This window comes from Cricetulus griseus, assembly GCF_003668045.3.
Source record: "Cricetulus griseus strain 17A/GY chromosome 1 unlocalized genomic scaffold, alternate assembly CriGri-PICRH-1.0 chr1_1, whole genome shotgun sequence".
In the NCBI taxonomy this organism is placed as follows: Eukaryota; Metazoa; Chordata; class Mammalia; order Rodentia; family Cricetidae; genus Cricetulus; species Cricetulus griseus.
This window is the reverse complement of record NW_023276807.1, coordinates 101777971-101801787: the sequence shown is the minus strand read 5'-3', so window position 1 is coordinate 101801787 and position 23817 is coordinate 101777971. Positions and strand designations below refer to the sequence as shown.

The window sequence follows — 23817 nt, the reverse complement described above, 5'->3', positions numbered from 1 at the left end:
TGTTGCTTGAAAAGCAAGTGCTTTACTAACTGAGCCACTCCCCCAGACTCCAGATAGTCTTCCGTGAAAAGTCTGAAGTCTCACTGGAGCTCAGTGAGGTCACAGGCTAAATAGTAGTGTCCGCTGGGTACACAGGCCAGGTGAATAGAGGCAGTCTGTGTGCATTCTGCCTCCCGCTTCCGGTGGGCTGGTATGGGTGTGGACTATCATGGACCTCTCAGAGGATAGCCCTATAGGTGTGCGCTTGCTCCTGGGATAGCACAGGCCTTGAGCTTGTCACATAGCACTCACTGCCTTGGGCATGATCCAGGTGAGGACAGGTGTGTGGGGCTGTTAGTCTTTTTTTCAGCATTTGTGACCTACCTGTCTCTCCAGAAGCCCTGTCATGGGATGTCATCTAGTTCCAAACAATAGTTATTTGGGGAATGAAATTCTGTGTGGCCAGAGGGGAGTGGAGGTGTACCCTTTACAGTAGCCTAGCATGAAAAGACTAATAAGCCATCCAAGGCCACTCAGCTACTGCTGAGTTGACTCCAGACACAAATGAGGCTTATTTAATAGAATGTTGTAATCTTCCACTTTCCTTCGAAAATGTTAGGCCCATTCATTTCCTAGCTGGGCAGGCCTGGCATCCTATGGGTATAGGGTGGTCTACTAAATGCAGTCTGGGACCTTTTATTTCAGTGGGTAGAAAGACATACCCCACAGGATAGCTCCAGCTTGGAAGTACTGCATGTTTTCCAGTCTGTGGGTGAGGGGCCCCTGTTAACAGCTACTATTGTTCACCCATCCACATTGTTCTTCCAGTCTGGGCTTTGTCCGTCAGAGTTTGATGGCCTTGGTGGTAGGGGAGGGTGGGTACAAATGAAGTTGGCAGGGGTAACCTTGTGTCTTCATGATCCAGTGTGGGAGAAAAGGATTTCCATATCTTTAGAACTTCTGGAGTTAGAAAGGGATGCCGGAAGTGACTTTGTGGTCAGCACAGTGGAGAAGCCGGTCTTCTTGAGGCCTCTGTCTTGCCGGGTTGGTGAAGGGCCATAGTGCAGAAGCCAGTCAGAGGCTGAGGATTCAGGGTCCCTGAAATCCCAGGAGGCTTCCTCTGGGGAGCGCTGGGCCCATGTCGCTCTACTGGGTGTTGAGTGTCGGAAGCGGTTGGGCTTTTTTGGTGTTGCTAGAGGGTCATAATCTTTGGTCCGCTGTTGAAGACTATGACTGGGTGGGGCCAGGGCCCCTACCGGCTTCTTCCTCTTTTCTCCAGGTTGTAGCCCCTCCTTTTAAAGGGCCCTGAGGGCTTCTTGTGCTTGGCTAGCGCTCAGAGGGTGTGGTGACTTTAACTGCGTCTGGTGTTGCTCCTCCTGCCCCGCCCTCAGCAGGAACCGGAGCCCCTGCTTGCTTTGAGACTCCAGACTTCAGATTCATCCTAGCCAAAGCTGAGGAGCTGAAGACCAGAGCCCAGAAACTGAGCTGGGACAATCCTCGTGAGTGAGTAGATAGAAGTCAGAAGAGGGACTTGCAGCAGGCGGCAGGCTTTTCAGGGGGCTCTCCCCACCCGGCCCCTGAGGTTGGGGACCTGCTGGGAGTGCCTCCTAGCGCTTTGCTACTGCCTTCTAGTTGGCTCTTTCACAGCTGGGAACTGAGGAATCTCTTTGAACTGTCTTGCTCTCCTGCCCCCCCCCCCCCCAGGCAGTCGGGCTGCTTGAGTTCATTTCCTCCACATTCTGTAGCTTCTCTAGTCTCCAAAAGGCTGGGCAGGAAGTGACCAAGATGCTGGGAGGTGCGGGAAGTGCGAGCAGGCTTTGGGGGCTGCCCAGGACTCCCAGCATGCTTTTTCTCTTATGCTGTCTGGGGCCTGAAGCCGCCTGGGCACACAGGGAAGAGGGAAGCATCCCTATAGACTTAACTGCAGAGGGCCTGGTCGATGCTTACTGTCTCTGTCTTGGGGGCCCAGGTACCACATAGAGTATCTGAGAGAAGACTTTTTTTTTTTTTTTTTTTTTTTTGGAGAAATTGAGGAAGACTTGTCCGTCTTTTTCTCCCACCCCACCCCTCAGCCACTGACTTGATTACTTACAGGCTATCCAGGCCCTTTCTTTATCCCCTCTTCTTGCTGGTGACTTCCTGGAAGAATTACTGGGTTTGCCCAGGAAGGGTCCATTTTCCTGCCCTCTCCTTCTGAAGTTTTGTCTCCTTCCAGCCTAGAAATGTAGAACAGGAGTTAGCTTCTTCCCTGGACTCACCAGCCAGATGGCCCTGCCTCGGGGAAGAAATGGCCTAAACCCTCCAGGGTGGGGTTATGAGTGGGAAGAGAGCAGGGGTGCACGGTCTGGGGCATTGGAGGGTTCTTGTTCAGGAAGAGCTTGTTGGAGTCTGCATGCTTTTCACCTCCTGCCCAAAGCAGAGCCTACCAAGTCAGGAATAGGAAGTGCGCACAAACCTCAGAGCATACCTGTACCACCCACCCCATAAGCACATATACCCTCTAACGTTCTCACCATTCTCATTATCCCTCCCACCCTCCCAATCCCCTCTCTCCCGCCCCCCTCTCTCTCCTATAACTGCTAACTGGCCTGGTCCATTTGTTGACCTGACTTCAGTTGGAATGTTCCATTCCATTGGGGACCAGGTATCCTTGCCTTCCTCCCAAGCAGTGGCAGATGGAGGAGGACATGGTATGAGCCCCAGAACAGCATGTCCTTGCAGAACTAACTCCTGTCCCCATGTGCTTGCATCAGCCTAAACTTCCTACTTACTAGGCAGAACTGGCTCATATATTTTGGGCTCCCCTTTCATAGTTGCCCCTTTTTTTGCCTTCTCAGAGTGTGCTTCCCTTGCTGGAAAAGGAGGTAAGAGTTGGGGAGTCACCAGGTTGAGATTTAAAAGGTTACTCTGGCCTTGGTTGTAACCCTGTTCTGAGTCTCAAGGGAGTGGGCGGAGGCGCTATCCCATCCTTGTCTGCCAACGAAGAGCAGCAGTGTTTTATCAGCTCTCAGGATGGCAGCAATCAATTGATTAGTGCTCACCATAGATCCCTCTGAGTTCTCATGGAGCAGGTGACTGGCCCTCAGGCATGTAGCTTTTAAGTCTGGCTGGTCAGTCTGAACTAGCCTCTCAGAAGGGACAGGAGGTGTCAGCACTCCACCTGCCTCAGGTCTTCTTGCCCAGAACTCACCTAAAGCCTTGAGTGCTCAGAGGCTAGGGAGAGTCAGATCTCTGGCTTTGGGTCCAAGTGGTGGAGGTCTGTGAAGTGAGAAGGATGGGAGCATTGCTGTTGAAGTAGCTCAGCTTTGGAGGTGAGAATGTAGACTGTCTGGGCCTGTCCCTGTCCTTGTTGCTTTTGACTAGATAGATAGAACTCAGCCTGTTTCTGGGGGGGAAGAGCTAAGTTCATTCTCTTCCTTGGGACTTGAGGGATCCCTGTGTGATATAGTTAGGAAATGCTGACACCCAGGTATCCCGTGTATAAGAGAAGAAAGAGATAGAGGCAAGAACACAATGCTCGTCATCCCCTCTCTGTGGGCAAGTGCAGTTTGGGTGCCTCAGTTTCTAGGAGCAGGCCTTAGTGCCTCTTCAAGGAAGTGGTCTTGCTGCAGACAGGAGGAGCCCAGGCTACCCTGTCCTGGTGGACCACCAAGCTTGTCAGAACCCCAACCTGGAAGGGCCTCATTGGCCCTTCATAGTTCTATGAAAGAAGAAAATGCCTAAGTTCCTGTGTGAATCTCAGTTGAGAACCTTTATGTTTTAGCTGAGCTGGATTTGCAAGCTTAGGTGTTCAGAGCTGCCATAGTTAGCATCCTACTTGGTAGGACAGTAAGGAAAAGTTAACAGGCAACCTAGGCTCCTTAGGTTCCCCCCATCCCACAAGGTCATACTTGTTCCCCCATTAATCTTGGGTGTGAGCTCTGCACCCATTTCATAGCCTGGACTCTATAAAACAAGGAAAGAGCCTCTGAGAGCCTGACACCAGCTCACACGATGGCATTGTCACCCCTGAGCCCATTTTCCTGGCCAGTGTGAAGCCTGTTCAGCCAGGCAGGGTGTGTGCGTGCACTCAGTGTAGAATGAATGGTCAGAGCACACTCATTATTATGGATGGAAAGTTAAGGAGGCTCATATAACCCGAAGCAGAATCATGGTTGTCCCTGAAGCCTGGCCCTGACCCTTAGATGGGTTGGGGGAGCTCCCATGTGTACTGATCTGGTGCCGACATCTTTTGAGAGAGGTGTTTAAGGATGCTTGTGTGCTAGGGTAGACCAGTCCTCCACTTCCTCAGTCACAGGGAGAAATCTGTACATACCCAGGCCTTCGTTGCTTTGTTGTCCCTTCTCCTAGAAGCTACTAGCATATGTGGGATTCATTGGCTTTTGCAAGCAGGTACCAGGGCTGGAATTTTTACCTCTCTGATTAAAATGAATTTACCAGTGTCACACACAAACCCTTGTGTAGATAGAGTTGTCACTGTGTGTTGCCTAGCTGATCCTTGCCCGAGTCTGTTCTCTGTCACAGGCATTAACTCTTGTTTGTTTTTGGAGACAGGGTTTTGTTGTTTTGTTTTTGTAGCTTTGTCTGTCCTGAAACTCTATAGACTAGGCTGGCCTTGAACTCAGAGATCTACCTGCCTCTGTCTCCCTAGTGCTGGGATTAAAGGTCTGTGCCACCACAGGCAAGTAACTCTGGAAGCCAGCCAGCATTTCTTCATCTGAAAGTGGTGACAGGTGCCTGACTTCCTCCTTAGGCTGTGATTGAGGCTGGAGAACAAGTATAGAGCTTCCAGTTAGCCATTGTGAGCTCTCATCCTCCCTGGGACTTTGGGCTGAGATAGCCACGGTTGTGGAATGCTTGCTCTTTTCTCCCTGTTATCAGTACAGTGAGGAGGCTGTGAGCAAGGGTAGGGCCCTGTAGATTGCCAAGGAATGGCCTAGCCAAAGTGCTTTTTGAAGGAAGATTGGAAGGTGTGATAGGAAGATTTGGGCTTCAGTGTTGACTGCTGCTCAACCTCAGGCTGGTTTTCTCTGAGATAGCCCAGGTGTTACAGTTTGTGAAGACGCCTGGATTACACAGGGCCAAGAGGGATCACAGCATGTTACTGTGCTCAGGTACACACCATGATACCTTGCCTGGATGTCTTGGCTGGCTGCCCCCTCTGTCATTCCTCAGATGCTACTTTGTAACCTGAATGGAAAATGGGTCAGGTCCTCTGAGGGAGGGGCCAATCAGGCTGGAGCACAGGGCTCAGATTCCTACCTTGTGCTTCTGGAACCCAGTGGCGCCTAGATGTCGTGACAGTGTCTGGTCAACTCTCTATCAGGGCTGGCTGGAGCAGAGAGCTCCAGGTCGTTACCTACCTGCTGCCTTACAGCAGAACAGGGAGAACTGCATTGGACAGCTAGCTGTCAGGGACAAGACAGGTGACCAAACCTGGGTGATAGAGCTGACCCAGTACAGGGGCTTCTGCCCTGGCAGCAAAGCCTCAGCAGGTGACCTGAACAGGTCCAAGCAGCTGTATGACTGGTACCTGTTTGTTTGCAATAGCTGTGGTCCTCTAACCAGTGCCTGTGAGCCACCAAGAGTGAAGAGAGACTAGAAGCATTGCCAACAGCGACTGGAGCAGTGACCACACTGGAGTTCCTCTGGCGAGGGGGAAGGGGAGGAAAGAGAAAAACAAAGGCGAGTGAGTGAGCAAGCGAGCAAGCGCACTCTTGTGGAGGCTTACAACACCCTCTCTGTGTGTATCCACAATGTGTCAGTCAGAGAAGCCGCACGGACCAGAGCTCCAAGCAGCAGCGAAATGGTGAGATGCTGCCCACAGAGACCTAACCCTACCGTAGCCAGGCACAATCTCAGGAAGGTCAAAGGTCAAGTCCAGTGGCCTTGATGTGGAGGTGGCAGTAGGGGGTCTGGGAGTGAGCCCTCTTGGCTGGAGGGGCCTGGAGAGGGGGTCCTGAGTGCCCTTAGTAGGAGAGTCCACTTCAGGTACCTGTGGTTCTGGCTGGGAGGAGGGCCCAGTGGGGGGAGACAGGAATGGACTTCTGCCCTTAGCAAGGGCACCCAGGCCTGTCCTCCCACCCTAGACCCCTGCTTTTTACACTTGGGAGAGGGACCCCTCCTAACCCCCATCATTTCGGGATTGGCCTCCTGCAGTGACTTGGGTGGGGCAGCCCTCGGGGAGAACAGTGATTTGCCTTTGCTTGGTCCCTGTCACCTTCCCTTGTGTTTTAAAAACATAATGGGATGGAATGGAAGAAAGAAAAGGAATGCAGGACAGTTTGTGTGCTGTGGTTTTAGCACTGGGAGCTTAGGCTTAGCTGTCACTGATGGACTGACTGCCAGCCACTCACCCCCATTATCTGCCGAAATCTCCTTTTGTTCCTTGGTTTGCTCAGTTTCTGGGAGACAGAGGACTCGGCTTCTCTTGAGAGCAAGCACAACTACAGATGGCAGCCTTCGCTTGTTTAATCACATGTGGTTTTTCAAGCAAGAATCTGAATGCCTGGGGACATTCTCCGAGTGGGTGGCAGTATGGTCTCATGAAGGCTACATTGAGGCGCCAGGAATATTTTCTAGGACCTGATGTGACAGGGAACTTAGTTGCATCCAGGAAGCTGAGGTTACAGCAAAAAGGCTTCTGTGCCTTTACAAAGCTGACTGTATAGAAGACAATGAAGTCAACTTGTAAAACTGGTGGAGCCATGGGTCATCCATGTGGCTCTAGCAGAGTAGGGAAGAGGCTTTGGAAATAGGCAGTGGTCCTCCCCCTAACTCTGTGGATGAGATTTTAGAGAGCCTGACCCAGAGACACAGGTGGATGGAGCCACAGCTATGTCCTGTCATTAAGCAGAAGAGGAAGCAAAAGATTGGAAGGTTTTCACAGGTGCCACAATGGTGTGGTCCAGCTGGCTGGGCTCATGGCACTTCAGTCTTGTGCCGTGTTTCAATTAGACTCAGTTTTTCTGGCACCTGTGAGGACAGAACCATCCTTGGGTCCCAACCCTCCTTCGTATGGGAGGCTGCATGTATAAGGCAGATTCTCTTACCATCTCATTCTGGGCCCCCAGGGCCTTTGCTGGGGCTGCTGCTGTACTTGGAGGGTGCTCTACCATATAGGGATCAAGGGGTTGGGTCTGAACTGCCTTTGTCCTGTTGCCACTTGTTCAGTCAGCTGGCGGGTGGGAGACACTGTGAAATGAGCCCTCGAGTCAGGCAGCCAGGTCCCTGAGTCGGAACCAGGGTTGGTTGGAATGAACTGGGCACTGCAATGGCTGCTGGGCCTCTTTGGCTCCAGTGGAGAAGCAGCTTACCTTAGGGACGGGGATGGAGGGGCAGGAATGACACTGGCTGAGGGGCTTGGCCTGCTCCTCAGTTTCTCTCAGATGTAGGCACTGACCCAGGCCATGTGTGAACATGTGTCCTGCAGGTTGCACTTCCCCCAGCTGGCCCTGCGGCGGAGGCTAGGCCAGCTTAGCTGCATGTCCAGACCTGCTCTGAAACTGCGCTCCTGGCCCCTGACCATCCTCTACTACCTCCTGCCCTTCGGTGCCCTCAGGCCCCTCAGCCGGGTGGGATGGAGGCCTGTGAGCAGGGTAAGTGTAAATAGGACTCTTGGCCATGGCCCTCCTTAGACAGGCCTGAAGTTGAGGCACGGGGAAGACAGAGAAAGAAACAAGTTTTCACAAGTAGAAGCACTCTTGGGTAGGAATGTGTGAGATGGTTGTTTGATGGCGGCCATGTGACAATCTACAACTCCACTGGTGTTAGAAGGAGCACTGGTTTTGGTCAATAACAAATGATGCCATGCTCGCAGGCGGAAGCAAGCAGAGAGGTGATTGTTAAGAAAAATCCAAGTGGAATCTGGATACCGGTAGTCAGTTTAGGTAGGCTGCAGCTAGACGGGGCCTGTTAGTTCAAATACATGCTTGAGGAGCTCAGGACTGCACAGGTGGCTGCACAGGCAGAACCTGGCCAGCATATGCCCAGAGGGCTCTCTTGCTCTCAGCTTCCTAACAGGCTGACCCCAAAAAGGAGGCCCTGCTTCTTGGTCACTGGTAGTCTATATACGCATCACAAAAGCCCACAAGAGTATACTAGACACTAGAGTGTATCCTTGGGCACATGATGGTATTGCTCTGAGCACCAGCCAGGAGACACTAATATGGGGGAGGACTATTCAAAGTTGTTAAAATGACTTCACTTTTAAGGGAGTTGGTACTCTGCTGTGTTCAGATACACAGCAATGGTGGCAGAAAACTCCAGAGTTCTGCAGGGCACTCTGGCCTGACAGTGGGACTGGTACTTGTCTCTTGGTATTCCATACTAGATAGATAACTGAAAGTTTCCAAAGAGAAGTCTTCTCATGCCTTTTTGAGAGCCCATGGGCTTGCTCAGGTGGATGTGGCAAGGTGATATTGCAGCTCTGGGAGTGAGAACACCACCCTTGCTTCCTGTGAAGAGGATGCTCTGGACTACAGGCCTGCCCCTTGCTCTTGGGAGCCTCCTGCTGCTTTCTTGAGTTGTATGGAATGTGGGCAGCGAGCTAGGGTAGCTAGAGGACAAGGGTAGCATGCCTCCTGATAGTCTTTCAGGTTTGTACCAGGCCCATTTCTCTCTCCCACCTCCCATCGTCAAGAACCAAGGCTTTTTAGTCCTGTCTCCACCTCTGGGATTAAAGCAGCTAGCTGCTCCCTGACCTTTGTATGAAATAGCAAAAAGTGATCCAGACTGTATGCATAGCCAGCGCTTGTTTGAGTATTTGGTGAACACAGTCTGGTTCCTTCTGAGAAACAGCCACTTCACAAACCAGCCTGAACACTTGGGCCTTCGTGGTGGCTTCTCTAGGTCTATGTCTTTGTCTCTCCTCTCTCACATGTGGGGTGTGGGAGTGTGATAGCTCTGTTTATGACTCAGCCTCCTATACTATGGCCTGCAGGTGGCCCTGTACAAGTCGGTGCCAACGCGTTTGCTGTCACGTGCCTGGGGTCGCCTGAACCAGGTGGAACTTCCTTACTGGCTGCGGAGGCCAGTCTACAGCCTGTATATCTGGACCTTTGGGGTAAACATGACAGAGGCTGCTGTGGAGGATCTGCACCACTACCGAAACCTCAGCGAGTTCTTCCGACGCAAGCTGAAGCCTCAGGCACGGCCTGTCTGTGGCTTGCACAGTGTGGTAAGGCCTGGCTGGCCCTTGTCTCTGTTCTTCATTAGGAAATGAGATTCTTGTCTACCTTGAACCAGACTTAACAGCCCCACATTGGCTGTGGCCCTCTGGATGCTCCCTCATGTACTGTATGTCCCTCAGTGTCAGCATGTCCTAGACCGGGACTCCCTGGGTGCTTGGCAGGTGGTGGAGTTCAGGGGGTACCACCTCCCCACCCCCCATGCTGCTGAGTATCAAGCCTCTCTGTTCCCTCCAGATCAGCCCATCAGATGGCAAGATCCTCACCTTTGGGCAGGTGAAGAATTGTGAGGTGGAGCAAGTAAAAGGCGTAACCTACTCCCTGGAGTCATTCCTGGGTCCTCGAACCTATACAGAGGATCTGTCCTTCCCTCCAGGTGGGTCATTGCTTAGTTGGGGTCAAAGCTGGGGTAGACATCAGAGGCTAACAGGACCTAAGGGGCCAAGGGAATACAATACAAAGGCCGGGGAGGCTGTGGGGCAGCAGGCTGGTATGCAGCCAGGAGTTCTCACTGGAGCCTCCAGCTAGGCTGCATGCACCAGGTGCTCACTGTGGGATGAATGGCACCTAGAACTTGTCAAAGAGTCAGCCCCTCTTTCTGCCCCACCCTACAGCCTCCTCCCGTGACTCCTTCAGGAACCAGCTGGTCACTCGGGAAGGGAATGAGCTCTACCACTGTGTCATCTACCTGGCCCCCGGAGACTATCACTGCTTCCACTCCCCTACTGACTGGACTGTCTCACATCGGCGCCACTTCCCAGGTAGGCCCAGGTTTGGCTGAGGGTGAGCGCTGCCTCTGAGGGCATTAGAGGCCCTTGGCCTCTTAACTTGAGAGGATTGGGCTCTAGGCTGGTGTTAAGGCCAGGAGATAACCACTTGAGGCTGCCTGGCTAAAAGCAAGGGTGCCGCTTGGAATTTGGAGCAACACTTAGCCTATATGAGTCCCTTTGGCTTTTAGGCCATTCTGGCATGAACACACCAGGCTCTGAGCAGGAAGTAGCTTGTTTTCTTATCTCCTTAGGTTCCTTGATGTCAGTGAACCCTGGCATGGCCCGATGGATCAAAGAGCTCTTCTGTCACAATGAGCGTGTGGTGCTGAGTGGGGACTGGAAACACGGGTTCTTCTCATTGACGGCAGTGGGCGCCACTAACGTGGGCTCCATCCGCATCTACTTTGATCAAGTGAGCAGAGCCTAACCTTTTGGATCCCGCCAGGCCGTTGACTCACTGTGCAGCCAGATCTGGGGGGGGGGGGGCTCATAATTTTGTGGTAGGGAAGGTTATTCCAGCTCTGGCCAGGCCTGGCTCTACTGAGCGGCTGTTCTGTAGGCACCTGTGCCAGTTCAGTCCCTTACTTCCTGTTCCCTGGAGATGGCTGGAGAGGTGAGAGCCCCAACCTCACTCCTGATATGCTGTTTCTGCCAGGGGCCATGGTCAAAAGCAAAGACGGGACGTGCAGAAGGGCAGAAGTGACTTGGATGGGAAAACCTGGCATGCTCCCCTTTAGCTGTTATGAGTGCTGCTGGCGCTAGCCTTGCACAATTTATGCTTAGACTGGAGTGGGTCTGACACACCCCACCCCACCCAGGTCTCAGCAGATATCGGGACTGGCAATTGGTAATAGATCTTTGCCCTAGGATGGTGTCTCTACTATTTTTCTGAGCTGGGAGGGGGTGAGGACAGGCAACAAAGCTAAGCAACCTTTTTCTTCTTGCCTCCAGGACCTGCACACAAACAGTCCCAGATACAGCAAGGGTTCCTACAATGACTTGAGCTTTGTAACACATGCCAACAAGGAGGGCATTCCCATGCGCAAGGGCGAGCACCTGGGTGAATTCAACTTGGGCTCTACTATTGTGCTCATCTTTGAGGCCCCTAAGGACTTCAACTTCAGGCTGAAGGCAGGGCAAAAGATCCGCTTTGGGGAAGCGCTGGGCTCTCTCTAGTCGTCTTGGTTGTGGCTGCCAAGGGATCTTTCCACGCAGAAGCATGAGAGTCTTCAGAGACACTCCTGACTGTCCTGGTGAGAGGACTGTGGGACTGGCCCAGTAGGACCTGAATGATTTGTTCCCGCCTGCCCAGAGGTGCAGAGAGAGGTTTTGGATTTGTCAGGACCTAGTGGGTATGATTTGACCCTACATCTCCTGGCTGAGCATTGTGAGAACAGTTATGCACTACCACACCCTCTAGTTGCTCTCCCCAGCTGTCTCAGGGCCTTTTTCTGTCAGCCCTTCTGTTCTTTCTGCCTTAGCATCTCTGTCTCCCCTCACTGTGCACAGGACGAGGTGCTTCCTTGGCACAGACCTCTTAGAGGAGGCCCCATGGCCTTCACAACTGCTTTCTGTTCCCAGTTCAACCCTCTGCTTGCTGGAAAAGTAAAATCATTTATGTTGTTGAATGTGTTGACCTAGATTCTGCCAGTGTCTTCTGAGGTCTGACCTTCCAAGGCTGGCTGAGCCCTTTTTGCTAGGGCAAGACCAATCACTGACTTGCCTGGTAGTGTCCGGAGTGGAGGCCCAGCCCTGCAGGAAGTGTAGGAGACATGCTGCTATTGGTCTAGGGGCTGTGTTGGAGGCAGAGGGTGTGGTGGTCAGTACTTAGAAAACCTGTTCCAAGTGACTGCGGGTATTCAGGCCATTAGGATCCCAGTAATAGGGACAAGGCCAGATTTCATGTTGATCTTGGGGATGCCATGGATTTCTCCTGCAGGAGAAATTATTGAACTTTGATTTCAACTGTATCAGTAGTACAGTATTTTGTATGAAAAGTAGGAGTCTTCTGAACAGTAATTCATTTCATTGCAAGACATTTTGAAATAAAAAAGACAAAACACCATTGTAACTTTGTATTGTTATTGGGGGAGGTGTCTGTGACCTTGTGAAGGATAGCACCTGTCCCCCAGGGGCAAGCCCACTAGAACAGAGCCTGTTTCAGGGCCTGAACACGAGCAATGCATGTACCAATGGGCTGACGCTGGGCCTGGAGCTCCTCAGACAGCTGCTGGATCTGTAGTTCCACCTGGGGGCAGAGGAGGGATAAGGCAAGCTGACCAGAAGCACAGCCTGGGGGCTGGCCCTGGTGCTGACCTGGATCTTACCTCCTCCAGTTCTTTTTTTACCCGCTGTTCTAGATCCCAGTCCTCGGGCCTGGGCTCCTCCTGGCTTAGCTCCAGCCACCTGCGTAGGCTGTTGGCTTGACGCTGGCATGACCTGGGAATGGGGACACCTGCTGCCCATGAGGCTGGATTCTTGGCATAGCCTCAAAGGAGCCCTTTCTGGACTGAAGAGGCGTACTGGCTAATATTGAAGGGCTGGGGTGGACACAGTGTGGAAGCTATGTCTCAAGCTGCAGGCAATGGCCAGGGAGAGCAATACTCTTCTGTCTTTCCAAGCAAACAGCAACATGGGTGGGCCCATGTGAAAACTACTCTTCCTATCCTTTTCTAGGGGAACAGACTTTTCTACTCATTTCTCTGGAAGTTGCTGTGTGTTAACAGTCCCCAATACTGGGTGTAGTTAAGACAACCCAGGCTTATGCTGTCTGTACCTTGTCAATATTACAGTCACAGCTGCTTGGCTTTACATTCCCTCCAAATGGAAAGCAGGGCTTCCAACCCTAAGTGAGGCAAACTTGGCCCTTCCTAGACAGGATAAAGGTGCCACAGGACACTCGCCCCAACCCCCTGGAGTAAATCAGAACACACAGAGGGGTCCCAGCACTTGCTGGGGGAAGTGGAACCCCTGTCTTTCCAAGCCACAGCTATTTCTCGTGGACAGGTCCCAGGGCAGCTGGTGGGCCTCACCGAAGGTTCTGCTTGGTGGTCTGGTAGTGCTGTAACTGCTGCTGGATCCCCTCCAGCTCAGCCTCAAGCTTTGTGTGGCCTGCAGCAACTGGAAGGTAAGTTTGATCTTGCCTGCCATCCCCTTCAGAACCAACCACCAAGGAGACTGGAGGGGCTTTGGTCAAAGCCTTGACCTACTCACCTGTAGCCTCGTAGCCATAATCAGGCCCAATCCTGGTGCTTGTGAAATCCCCAGGGAGGAAGAGACTGGGCTTAGGCCCCTTGGTTAGGGATGGGCATGCCAGAGGCTGAGGTCCAGGGATGGTGTGTTTTGCTGACCCCTGTAGATGAAGAAAGGATGGATGCTGAGCAGCAAAGCTAGTGGGGACCCTGGGAAGTGAATCCTGTCCCCAGCTCATTGGCCAGCACATACAAAGCTTTGCTCTCTGCCTGTTTTAGAAGGTGATACACTGGGAAGTCCCACAGGCAATCTCCACGACTGAGTGCCACCCCTGTGTAACGGGACTTTTAGGGCTGCCCCAGGAATAGGCTGCTCTTCCCCAGCCTTTCACCCTATTACGCTCAGCTAGCAAGTGAAGCTCAACCTCGGCAGGAGGGTATTGTGCGGCAGCTCTCCCTACCCAACACTCGTGCGCTCCAAGTCTTCTCTTTTTCAAGGAATGGGCATGCCACTATTTTTTAAGTTTTTGCTTGTTTACCTGTTTACTGCGACAGAGTCTTGCTGTATAGCCTAGGCTGACTTTGAGCTCTCTGTCCTCCTGCCTCTACCTCCTAAGGGCTGGGATTAAGTGTGGGTCACTTCTGTTACCGGCCATTCATCACTAGAAACTGCCTCCTTCCTGCGTCCACTCCTCCCCAGTCAGCACCAACTTCCTAGGAGCTGGCTCAGTACTGCCACCTGTTTCGGGAGCAAATCCTTGTGCCCTCACAGCTCCTGGCCACCTCTGCCCAGGACCTTCTGTCCCTTGTACACTTCCTGCACTGTAGACACTCATAGCTTTGAAGACCGACTGAGTGCTGCTCTCTCAGATCTGGTAATGTAAAAGGGACTGCCTACCTCACCAGACACTGGGCCCCGCCTGTTTCCTTAGGGAATTCTTCCCTAAGGGTTCCTGGATCCTCTTCTTGCCTCTCCGTATCTACCACAGCAAGTCCTGTCCCACTCTCCCCAACAGAGTACTGCCAAGTCCCACAGTGAGGAGCTACATCATAGCACTAGCATATCTTGGTGGCTGCCCCTCCACTTGGGGCTCTGAGTCCATGCTTCAGGCCAGATGTGGTGTCCTGGAACAGTACCTCGCTTTCTTCCTCTTCCCACTCAAGCTTCCACAGCCCACCTCCTCCCCATCCCCACCCCAAGACCAGAAGCCCTCCCCGGGAGTCTGCCCATAAGTTTCTTCCGGTTGTCCCACAAGCAGACATTTCTAAAGGCCTGGGGTGTTAGCAGGCTGACCACTGCTGTGTTTTTAGTCCTGGTGTTCAGGGTACCAAGCTTGTGGAATGGCCAGGGTATTCTAGAAAGAAGTGTAACAAAGGTTGGAGGAAGAACTCCAGAGGAGAGCAAGTGACAGGTCGAGGGGAGGACTCACCCTGGCACTGTCTCCCACCCCATGGGGCAAGAAGGAAGAAGGAGGCAATAGCTCCAGGCCTGCACTTGAACCAGGAGCATTCTGCAGGACCATGGGTAGGAAGGGCCTCGTCAGAGAAAGGCCTCTTGGCAGAGCCATGCTTTGACCTTTTTCTGGAGGCTTCTCTAACCTGAGCGGAAGGAAGGTCATACCATGAAATCTTTCACTGGATTAAAGAGGCCACACATCCAACAAAACATAAAACCCAGATAGAATTTTCAGTGCCTTCAGGATTCACAACTATTTGACTTACTCCTGCTCCCCGAGGATGCACCAGCCTGGGGACTTCTGGTTCTGCAAACGCTCGAGCAGGAAGGATGGACGTCGTGGCTGTTTTCGTGACAGGCGGGCATCATTGCTGGAGAGAAATGGTCTGTTCTTGGACTGACAAGCTCTGCATGGGACGGACCTGAGATCTTTCTAAGGTTTTCACAGGGAAGCTGAAGGCCAGTCAAAGCAGGGGTTTGTTCCAAGGTTAGCATGTGCATGGGGTAGGCCTGAGCCTAGACAACTTGATGTAACCCTTACAGAAGGGCTCATGCCAGAAGGGGGCAGCCTCTGAGACATTCAGGGTCCTGCCAAGGTTAGGGATGAAGGGGACAGAGCTGGGATGGGGGCTGGTCCAGTACACCATGAGTTATGAGACTCAGTGCTGGTTACTCTGGGCATGGCAGCTGCCTCAGCACAGGGCTGAGAGAAGCCATCCAAGGAGGTGGGGAAAAGATTAGGTCCCCACAAAAAGTGACTGCAGGCCTAAGGAAGGCATAAGAGTCTGTTGACAGTCTGTTGAGTATCATATCATAAAACAGGGAGAAACACATGTCACAGGGGGACAACAGGCCCTTTTTTGCTAATAGTCAAAAAGTTGGGAAATTTCACTGCCTCCCTGATGCCCTGGAAAGGATGGCCTGACAAGCCTCTAAGCAGCTCTGATGTGACAATGCTGTGGCAATCTCATCTTGCCCTTCCCAGGGCTGTCTGTCCCTCATGTATCCTCCCAGTTTTGGCTCTAGGGCTAGAGGCAAAAGTGAGGCAAAGGCCACTCACAGCTCTAGGCAGCAGGGCTCCCCAGCAGCTACTGCCAAGCTACCCAGGATTCCCTGAGAGGGAGGAGCTCGAAACTTCTTGGTCTCCAGGGTGGCATCTCCAGCTTCAGCAGCAACTCCAGAGAGAATGGAATCCTTAAATGTCACTCTCCTGCTGAATGTGATGGGTGCTGGTGGCTGAGACATCCTGCCTGGACCAAGTACCTTCTTTTTCCAGAGCTCAGCACAGTGGCGGACTGCACAGTGGAGGCTGTGGGCTGCCTGCAACACAACTTCTCATCAGCTCCTGCCTTGCCCTGCCAGTTCCTCACCAGCAGCCCCGGCTTACCTGGACCTGCTGCTGTGTCTGCAGCTGCTGCCGGGAAGCCTTCATACCAGCTGCAAAGCGCAGAAGCCGTGTGACGCCCTCCTGCAGGAGCTGCTGATGGTAGTCTTGCACGGCTTGCTCCAGCCGTGCCTTCTTCCTCCTCCTCTCAAATATGAAGCCCAGCCATGCAGTCCACACCTTGTAGAAGGGAGGTCAAGAGATGAGGCTTAGGCTTCTATTTGAGCTCTCAGGACCCAGCCCACAAAGCTGCTCCTGAAGGCAGGAATAACCAGGAAGTTGTAGGACTCTTACCCTTGCCTGTAGTGAGAAGGCCCAGAACCACAGGGCTCGGGCTGTACTCCACTGCTCTTGTTTCCTGGCTGCCAGCTGTCGACCAGAAGAATGCACCGGCAACATGGCCATGGTGAGCTACTCCCAGCTCACCAGGCTCTAGCTAAAGCATCTACTCTCCTACTGGGAAGGGTTCAGGCCCTGACCTCATTCTGACCTTGAGATATTCAGTATGTTCAGGGTCTACAGACTGAAAAAAAAAAAAAATGACACTATGAAAGGAGAATTCAAAGAGCAATCAGGGACGAATGGAAGGAGCCAATAGGGTTCACAAAGGAATGCTGTGGAGTTGGGAGGCTCTCCAGTCCAGAGCAAGAGTGGCCTATGAACTTGGTTTTGCTAAGCAGAATGTGTGTGACCTTCTGGGTTAGTTTGTTTGGTTTGGTTTTTCAAGACAGGGTTTCTCTGTGTAGCTCTGGCTGTCCTGGAACTGTAGAACAGACTGGCCTCAAACTGCCTGCCTCTGCGGGAGGTGGGGGGGGAGGGGCGGGCTAGAAAGACAGTATTAAAGAAGGGTTTTGGGTTCCTCCTACCTGCTTCCTCCACTGGCAGAAGCAGGCACGACCAAGTCTCTGTGCCAGGAGTTGGGCACTTTGCTTCTGCAGACACTGGGAAGAGAGCAAACACACAGGGAGTCAGTCTACACTTTACTCTGGTCTAGCCCCAGTCACTGGGGCAGCTGCATGGTGAGGCTACACCTGAGTGGTTATCTTCCTGCCAAAAGCTGTTCCAGATACCAAAGGCTCCTACACAAGGGAGTGGGTCTGAATGGCTCCATAGTTTCCCCAGATCTGAAAAGCCAGGGGTCAGGGAAACCAGATTTCGCTTCTAAGCCACCTTTTCCTGGTATAGACTTGGTTCTGAGGATTGCCATTCATTTCTACCTTCATTGCCCAGAATGGTTCCTGCAGCCTTGTTTCCACAGAATCCCAAAGCACCAGCACACATACTAGCTGCCTAGAATTTTGTCTGGAGAACCCTCCCCAAGACACCAGCACCTGGTCAAGATAGCCTTGACTCATGTGGAGTTTGGAAAGCTGCTACCAGCTGCCTCACCTTTTTCCTGACACACCCTAGGTGGTATGCCTTCCACCGAGCCATTGCTTCCATCAGCAGCTGCTGGCGGTGATGCTGAGCCGCCTGTTCCACCTGGGATCTCTGCTGCGCCTCCCTCTGGCTGTAGAACTGCCAGCGCTGAAACCAGTTACGGAGACGACCTGAAGCAGATACAAACCAGACAACTGTACAGATTTTCATTCACAAGTGACTTTGTAGCAGGGAACGGTTAGACAGTTGGAGAGATGTTATGTGAGGTGACATCTAGCCTTCTCTGATTTCTTTTTTTTTTAAATGGGGCTGGAGAGATGGCTCAGAGGTTAAGATCACCGACTGCTCTTCCGGAGGTCCTCTGTTCAATTCCCAGCAACACATGGTGGCTCACAACCATCCGTTATGAGATCTGGTGCCCTCTTCTGGTGTGCAGATATACATAGAAGCAGAATGTTGTATACATAATAAATAAATAAAATCTTTAAAAAAAAAAAATACCACAGGGTCCATAGCACTGTGCAAGGCCAGGTCAGGTCATTTTTGCACTCTGGGAACTGGAACCAAACTTTTTACTGCTGCATTCCCCAAGCGCTGCCCCAGATTTGTATACCTGTGCAGTCACTGAGGTGTGCCAGGCCGCACAGAGCCACACCAAGGGCGGGTAGGCATGTGGAAGGAAACCTCCAGTTCCAAAAGGGAGCTTCCTACTGGATGGATCCCAAGCTTGGAGAGTGCACAGCCTCATCTTATGAAGCAGGAAATAAGTCTCAGAGAGTAAAATCAAGCAAGCCTGAGATCTGACCAGGACAGTGATAAAACGATCTTCTGGCCATGTTGACTCTCTGGACCCACTGTGTGCACCTTGTCCTGGGGCCCGAGGATGCCTGGTACAGGAGGTACTTCTGGCTCCATTCACAGTCAAAGAAGGTTGTAGTGATATATTATTTGTGATTTATTAAAGCTTGACTGAGCATTCAGGAAAGCAAAGTCAGCCTCTAGCTATAGAGATCAGGCAGTGGTGATAGACATCTTTAATCCCAGCAGCCAGAAGCTAGGAGGTGGTGGCACACACCTTTAATCCTAGACTCAGGATTAAGAGGTAGACAGATCTCTCTGAATTCAAGGCCACCTAGATCTATACAAGATAGACTCAGTCCAAAAGAGAATTAGAGCTCACACCTTTAATCCCAGCACTAGAGGGATATAAAAGGAACAAGTATTCAGAGAGGCATTCATTCTCCAGCCACGCTGAGGAGAGGTTACAGTCTGAGGCTTGGTGAGAGCTCATGGAGACAGAATCAGCCCATTCAGCCTGAGGTACAGTTGAGAGCTAGTGGCCAGCTGCTTTGCTTTTCTGATATTCAACTTGAAGTTTGAACCCCAATATCTGTCTCTGGGCCATTTATTAATTTGTGTTACAGAAGGTAGCAGTCATGAGTGGGAGACCAGCCATTTTACTGGTCTTTATACAGCTTTGAGTGTACCTATCTCCCTAGCTAAAACTATACCATCCCTAAGTATTAACGCCCCATTTTACTAATGAAAAAAAAAAAAGAAAGAAAAGAAAACATACTGAAGTACAGGGGATCCCTCTGAAGTCACATTGCCAGGTGATGTAACTTTTGGCCTCCTGTTTTGTTTTGTTTTTTTGTTTTGTTTTGTTTTGTTTTGTTTGCCTTAAAGAGAGTAAAGTGTCTCACCCCTTAACAAGGAAACTTCTTGTTGAGTTGGAGATGGAGATCATTACAGATGGAGACCATTACAGAAAATGCAACCAAGCAAAAACAGAATACGGAGCCCAGTCCCAACTGATACATCCACAAAACACTCCCACACCTAAGGTTCTGGAACATTTTGGAAGAGAGGGGAAAGACTCTAAGAACCAGATGATCAGGGAGTTTGCTGTGTGACCATCCCCTAGTAATATCAGAAGCTACCAACATGATTGCCCAAATGTGAGCTTAACAAGGACACCAACGGACATTCCAAAGTGAGTGAGGAAAGTTCATGAAGCCTCAAAGAATTACAAGAAACTAAGAAATGCTGACAGTGTGAGAAATAGTCTTCCCCAGGGAAGAGCACACCAACTGGCTACCCAATACCGAGTGGTCAGCCCTGAAAACAAGGTACAGTAACATTACACAGACTGAGCAGGTTATGTTACTGTATGCTTATGTGTGTGTGCAAATGCATGCACACACACATAGTAACAATGGAAAAAGGGCAGGATTTGAAAGAAAGCTAGGAACAGTTTGGAGGGAGGAAAGGGAAGGGAGAAATTATATAATTATAATCTTAAAAAGAAAGAAATGCAGGGAGAGGAGGTAAGAGCTCTGACTATGTGGTCCAGGGTGGCCCTGAACTCCTTGTTCTAGCATGCCTCCTTCCTGCTTTACGAATGCTGGGACTCATGAGCCTGTACTTCATAAGATCCTATACCTGGGTCTTAGGATATTTTCCCTCGAGCTCTAACAAAGTGTGGCAGAGATCCTGAGGTCTTAATATCAGACAAGACAATAAGTGCATGCCTTTAGTCCCAGTATTCCAGAGGCAGAGGCAAGTGGACCTCTGTGAGTTCAAGACCATTCTAGTCTTCACAGTGAGTTCCAAGACAGCCAGGACTACAGAGAAACCCATCTCAAAAACAACAACAAAAAAGACACCAAACCACAAATGTTACTGCATCCCTCCCACAGATGGTTACTTTGTGCTCAGCCTCTTAAGTTCCCTTGTTCCCAGACCCCCTTTTAAGGAAAGTCATTCAGAGATGGCCTGTTGATGCTTCACAGCAAAAACAGCACTTTTATGGGCTGTGGATGAGCAGCTCTCCAGGAACTTCCTGGGCTCCCAGCACCAGAGATGGACTACTGAGGAACACTATCTTGTAGGCTGCATAAGCACCTTGTCATCTCCTGCCGGACTCCAGCTATTCTGGGTTGACTCTGGCTGTTGAGGCCTAGCCTCAAGGATGAGTAGTGGGTTCTCAGCATCTCAAGTATGACTTGGATAATATCTAAAAATATGTATGTATGTATGTATGTATGTATGTATGTATGTATGTATGTATGTATGTATGTATCACTGCAGAGGACCAAGATGGGCAACAGCCAGAAGAGGAAGGGTTCTCCCCTGAGCCTCTGGCCTCCAACACTGAGAACATTGGGTCTTCTATGAAGTCTCCTAGTCACACTCTTCCTGGCAGGCGCTGTTCTCACAGGCCTCTCTTACCCCTGCCCAGTGCTTTCCGGGCCTCCCTGAGGGCAACCGCCTTCTTTTCTCGGTAATATATCTGCATTGATGTAACCTCCCGCCACTGCACCAGGACCTGTAGACAGGCAGAGAAAGAGGTTATCATTTCATGTTCTGACATCAAGGATACACTGTGACCAGGAGTGAGTCTCAAGGGGTAAGACTCAGGAGTTAACATTTGGCTCTCACGGCCGACCATCGACACAGGCGTGGGTTGGGGCTTCAGTCCCTCACAGCAACCCTGACACCTCAGACACTGGGACTTTCCTATCAGGAGGATCTAAGCTTTGTATTGTGCCACACAAGTGAAGTTGTTATATAAATTATAATCTTATTGTCATTTGTTATGCATTATATTAATACTTTCTTACAGAGGAAATCCAGTAACAAACCCTTTGTGGGGCAGTGCATACAGGCACACGCCTTTAACCCCAGCACTTGGGAAGCAAAGACAAGTGGATCTCTGTGAGTTTGAGGCCAGCCTGGTCTACATAGGGAGTTCTAGGCCAGCCAGGGCTACATAGTAAGACCCTATCTCAAAACAAAACACAAAATCCTGAGCGCCCTGTTTTGGCTAGATGATTGTCTGGACAATGAATTCTCAGAACCCTCTTATTTTTACTCCAACTCCAAGACAGGGCCTACAGATGTACATAGTCATGTTCAACTTTTATGTGGGAGCTGGGGATTTGAACTCAGGTCCTCATGTTTGAACAGCATGTACTTTAACCACTTAGCCATCTCCCCAGCTCCACTAAACACATTTAAAGAAGTCAGGTAGCTAGATGAAGCATGGTCATGATAACCCAATCCCAGCTGAGTGGCCTCTCTTTGGAGCACTAAACCCAACCAGATCTGATTATTTCCTCCCAAGGCAGGGGCCACCCAGGCTGTCTTGAGCATTTCTGAAAAGAGGCCAGCCTTCACCAAATGCAGCTGCTGCCTCCTTGGGGAACTACATGGTCATCAGCAGGTAGGCCTTATGCCACTCAAGAGCTCCTAGCAATCTGCTTTCTTCAGAACAGCCATGACCCTGGGCCTGCCTCTGCTACTGTTTCTGTTTGAACCACTTCCTTGTATTATGCCCCAACACCATGCTCATCCATAGCATGCATGGGACCTGTAGGGTATCTCCATACATTCACCCCAGAAAAGGAAACGAGGTAGTTTGGGGTCAATTCAAACTACGGACAACCAAGGACTTCTTGCAATCTATGAGCCAGTGAGTGCACTCTTCCAACAAGGACACTGAATCTCTCAGTGGCTTCCAGGCTTTATCTAAATCTAGTGTTGCACATGTGTAGGAAATGCTGGTCCTGGCAAGAACTAGTTTGTTCTATATGACACCATTTTCATTTTAGAGACCAGTGATTCCTAATTCAGTACAAACAAAAATGCCTATAGACATGCATGTTTGCAAGGTGGTAACCCACTCTGGGAGTTCCTTGTTAAGTGCTAATGCCACATGCTGGCTGGAATGTGATCCCCAAGCTTCCGGGTGACCAGTCTGTACTTCACCTTGGAGCACAGAGTCCTGTTGTATTGGGCTCTTGCTTGGGAGGTTTTCTTGGCCATATCCAAACGGGCCACAGTGTTTTCTCTCCAACGTCGTAACACCCACCTGCAAATACATGGACCAGGTGAGAGCAATGACCCCAGTTTGGAGGGCTTTTGTGAATCAACCTTACTCCTCCCAACTCCTGAGTAAGGACTCTGCCTCAAAGCACCTGTTCACTGTCCCTCAGGCTTATGGTCTGGTATACACCCAACAACAGATGCTGAGCGTCAGCTCTGTGCCAGGTACTAGGTGGGACCAGGTAGCCAACAGTACACCAGGCCATCACTGAGTCTTCAGGAGTTTAGTGATAAAGAGAACACAGCTGTAACCAGATGGCAACAGTTCAGGTGATTCACAATGAGGTAAGAGGCCCATGAACCCTAGTGCCTACTTGCCGGAGGTTTACTTTCTCATTCTGAAGGACTGGATGGTGCTTTGTGGGGACTTCAGCGGAGAGATAGTGTTAAAAGTCCTCACTATCCATGGCCCTACAGTCTGCCAGAACAACATGTGCTGAACAAACACAGAGGGAAAGGGAACAGGGTCGTCCAGCTGAGCAAGAGTGAACTCAGAGCTTGGATTATGAGGAAAGGAGGTGGGCCCTGAGTACCCTTCAGTGGTGAGAGGTATAGATGGTCCTCTATAGAGGTGACTCAAGAGGGGCAGCTGGAAGGGATTGTCTGGGAGCTGACACACAGAGACTGCAGACTCCAGACAGGAGTGGGGATGAAATAATGCCTCATGAGGTACAAAATGTCAGGTGTGAAGCAGGGAGGAAGAACACTCAGAGGAACAGGGCAAGTGGGGTCCATGTGGGCCTTCGATGAGGTGTCTCAGAGACCGCGGCCTTCGAAGGTTACCCTGCACAGACATGGCAGGACATGCTGAGGTGAGCAGAACTGTGCACATGATCCCCGCTAGGCACTGAGGCTGGTTACCTGCACGGCCTGATGCAGAACTGCCCTCATCCACCCACACCTGACTTGGGAATCTCTTTCCTCAGCCCAAGTACCTAAAGGCACTCAGACACTCACCTTAGCAGCTGCCTGTTGTATTGTCTCTCCCTGGCTGCCACCTCCTGTAGCACACTCCTCACCCTGTCCTGGTAAGTCTGTAGAGATGACAGAATTGGAGGCCACCCTTGGGCCCACACTTCTTTCTTTACAAGTCAGTCTCAGAGGTGCATTTACCACAGTGGCTGTCATGATCGAGCGACTAAAGAGTGGGTAGAGGTGAAAGCCCCCCATTCCATGGCCAGCACCTGCCCCCATTATAATGTCCCACAGGCCCAACTCCTAGATTCTTATACAGAAACCAGCTTTCCAGGAAGGATGGGACCTCAGGCAGCACTTTTTGGGATACCTGCTCTGTTTGAGTCTTACCAGATCATTGTGGGAGGGAACATGAACAAAGAACATCTCGGAAAAACCTCCCCACCCAAAAGCAAGGAACCTGGAAGAGTGAGCTGGCTCCTACCAGCCACTTCTGCAGAGTCCTGTGAAGCAGGGTGTGCTGACTGTGGAGAGCCGCACGCCTCAGCTTTTGCTGTTCTTCCATCCTCAGGGCCAGGCGCTGCACAGAGGAAAGAGTGGGTACTGTGGGTTGTAGGCTGGGGGTTGAAGGGAAGCTCATTGCAGCATTGTTTCTATTTTACATTCT

At 51.1% G+C, this 23817-nt stretch overlaps 2 protein-coding genes across 15 annotated transcripts in view; one reads left to right on the top strand and one right to left on the bottom strand.

The window, feature by feature from the left end:
- The window catches only part of Pisd (phosphatidylserine decarboxylase), a 44572-nt gene extending 32570 nt beyond the window's left edge, over positions 1 to 12002 (top strand). For 2 of the 7 annotated variants that reach the window (XM_027387248.2, XM_027387247.2), the window contains 5 exons: positions 8921 to 9157; positions 9405 to 9543; positions 9782 to 9928; positions 10189 to 10349; positions 10889 to 12002. In XM_027387248.2, the coding sequence (XP_027243049.1) occupies positions 8921 to 9157; positions 9405 to 9543; positions 9782 to 9928; positions 10189 to 10349; positions 10889 to 11113 (909 nt within the window). In that variant the 3' untranslated portion in view covers positions 11114 to 12002. Of the gene's footprint in view, positions 1 to 1326; positions 1483 to 2816; positions 2844 to 5529; positions 5789 to 7411; positions 7578 to 8920; positions 9158 to 9404; positions 9544 to 9781; positions 9929 to 10188; positions 10350 to 10888 lie in introns of those variants that run through there. The other 5 variants (XM_035452252.1, XM_027387249.2, XM_027387250.2 and 2 more) reach the window with 5 other exon arrangements.
- LOC100771980 (protein SFI1 homolog) overlaps positions 11998 to 23817 on the bottom strand; it is a 61647-nt gene continuing 49827 nt past the window's right edge. For 2 of the 8 annotated variants that reach the window (XM_035452250.1, XM_035452246.1), the window contains 16 exons: positions 23635 to 23730; positions 23193 to 23269; positions 22119 to 22221; positions 20580 to 20676; positions 17358 to 17518; positions 16835 to 16909; positions 16459 to 16491; positions 16263 to 16337; positions 15972 to 16148; positions 15645 to 15904; positions 14851 to 14955; positions 14559 to 14727; positions 13151 to 13289; positions 12970 to 13057; positions 12265 to 12376; positions 11998 to 12185 (listed from right to left, as the gene is read on the bottom strand). In XM_035452250.1, coding sequence (XP_035308141.1) covers positions 12081 to 12185; positions 12265 to 12376; positions 12970 to 13057; positions 13151 to 13289; positions 14559 to 14727; positions 14851 to 14955; positions 15645 to 15904; positions 15972 to 16148; positions 16263 to 16337; positions 16459 to 16491; positions 16835 to 16909; positions 17358 to 17518; positions 20580 to 20676; positions 22119 to 22221; positions 23193 to 23269; positions 23635 to 23730 — 1872 coding nt within the window. In that variant the 3' untranslated portion in view covers positions 11998 to 12080. Of the gene's footprint in view, positions 12186 to 12264; positions 12393 to 12969; positions 13058 to 13150; positions 13290 to 14558; positions 14728 to 14850; positions 14956 to 15644; positions 15905 to 15971; positions 16149 to 16262; positions 16338 to 16458; positions 16492 to 16834; positions 16910 to 17357; positions 17519 to 20579; positions 20677 to 22118; positions 22222 to 23192; positions 23270 to 23634; positions 23731 to 23817 lie in introns of all 8 variants that reach the window. The other 6 variants (XM_027387246.2, XM_027387243.2, XM_035452247.1 and 3 more) reach the window with 5 other exon arrangements.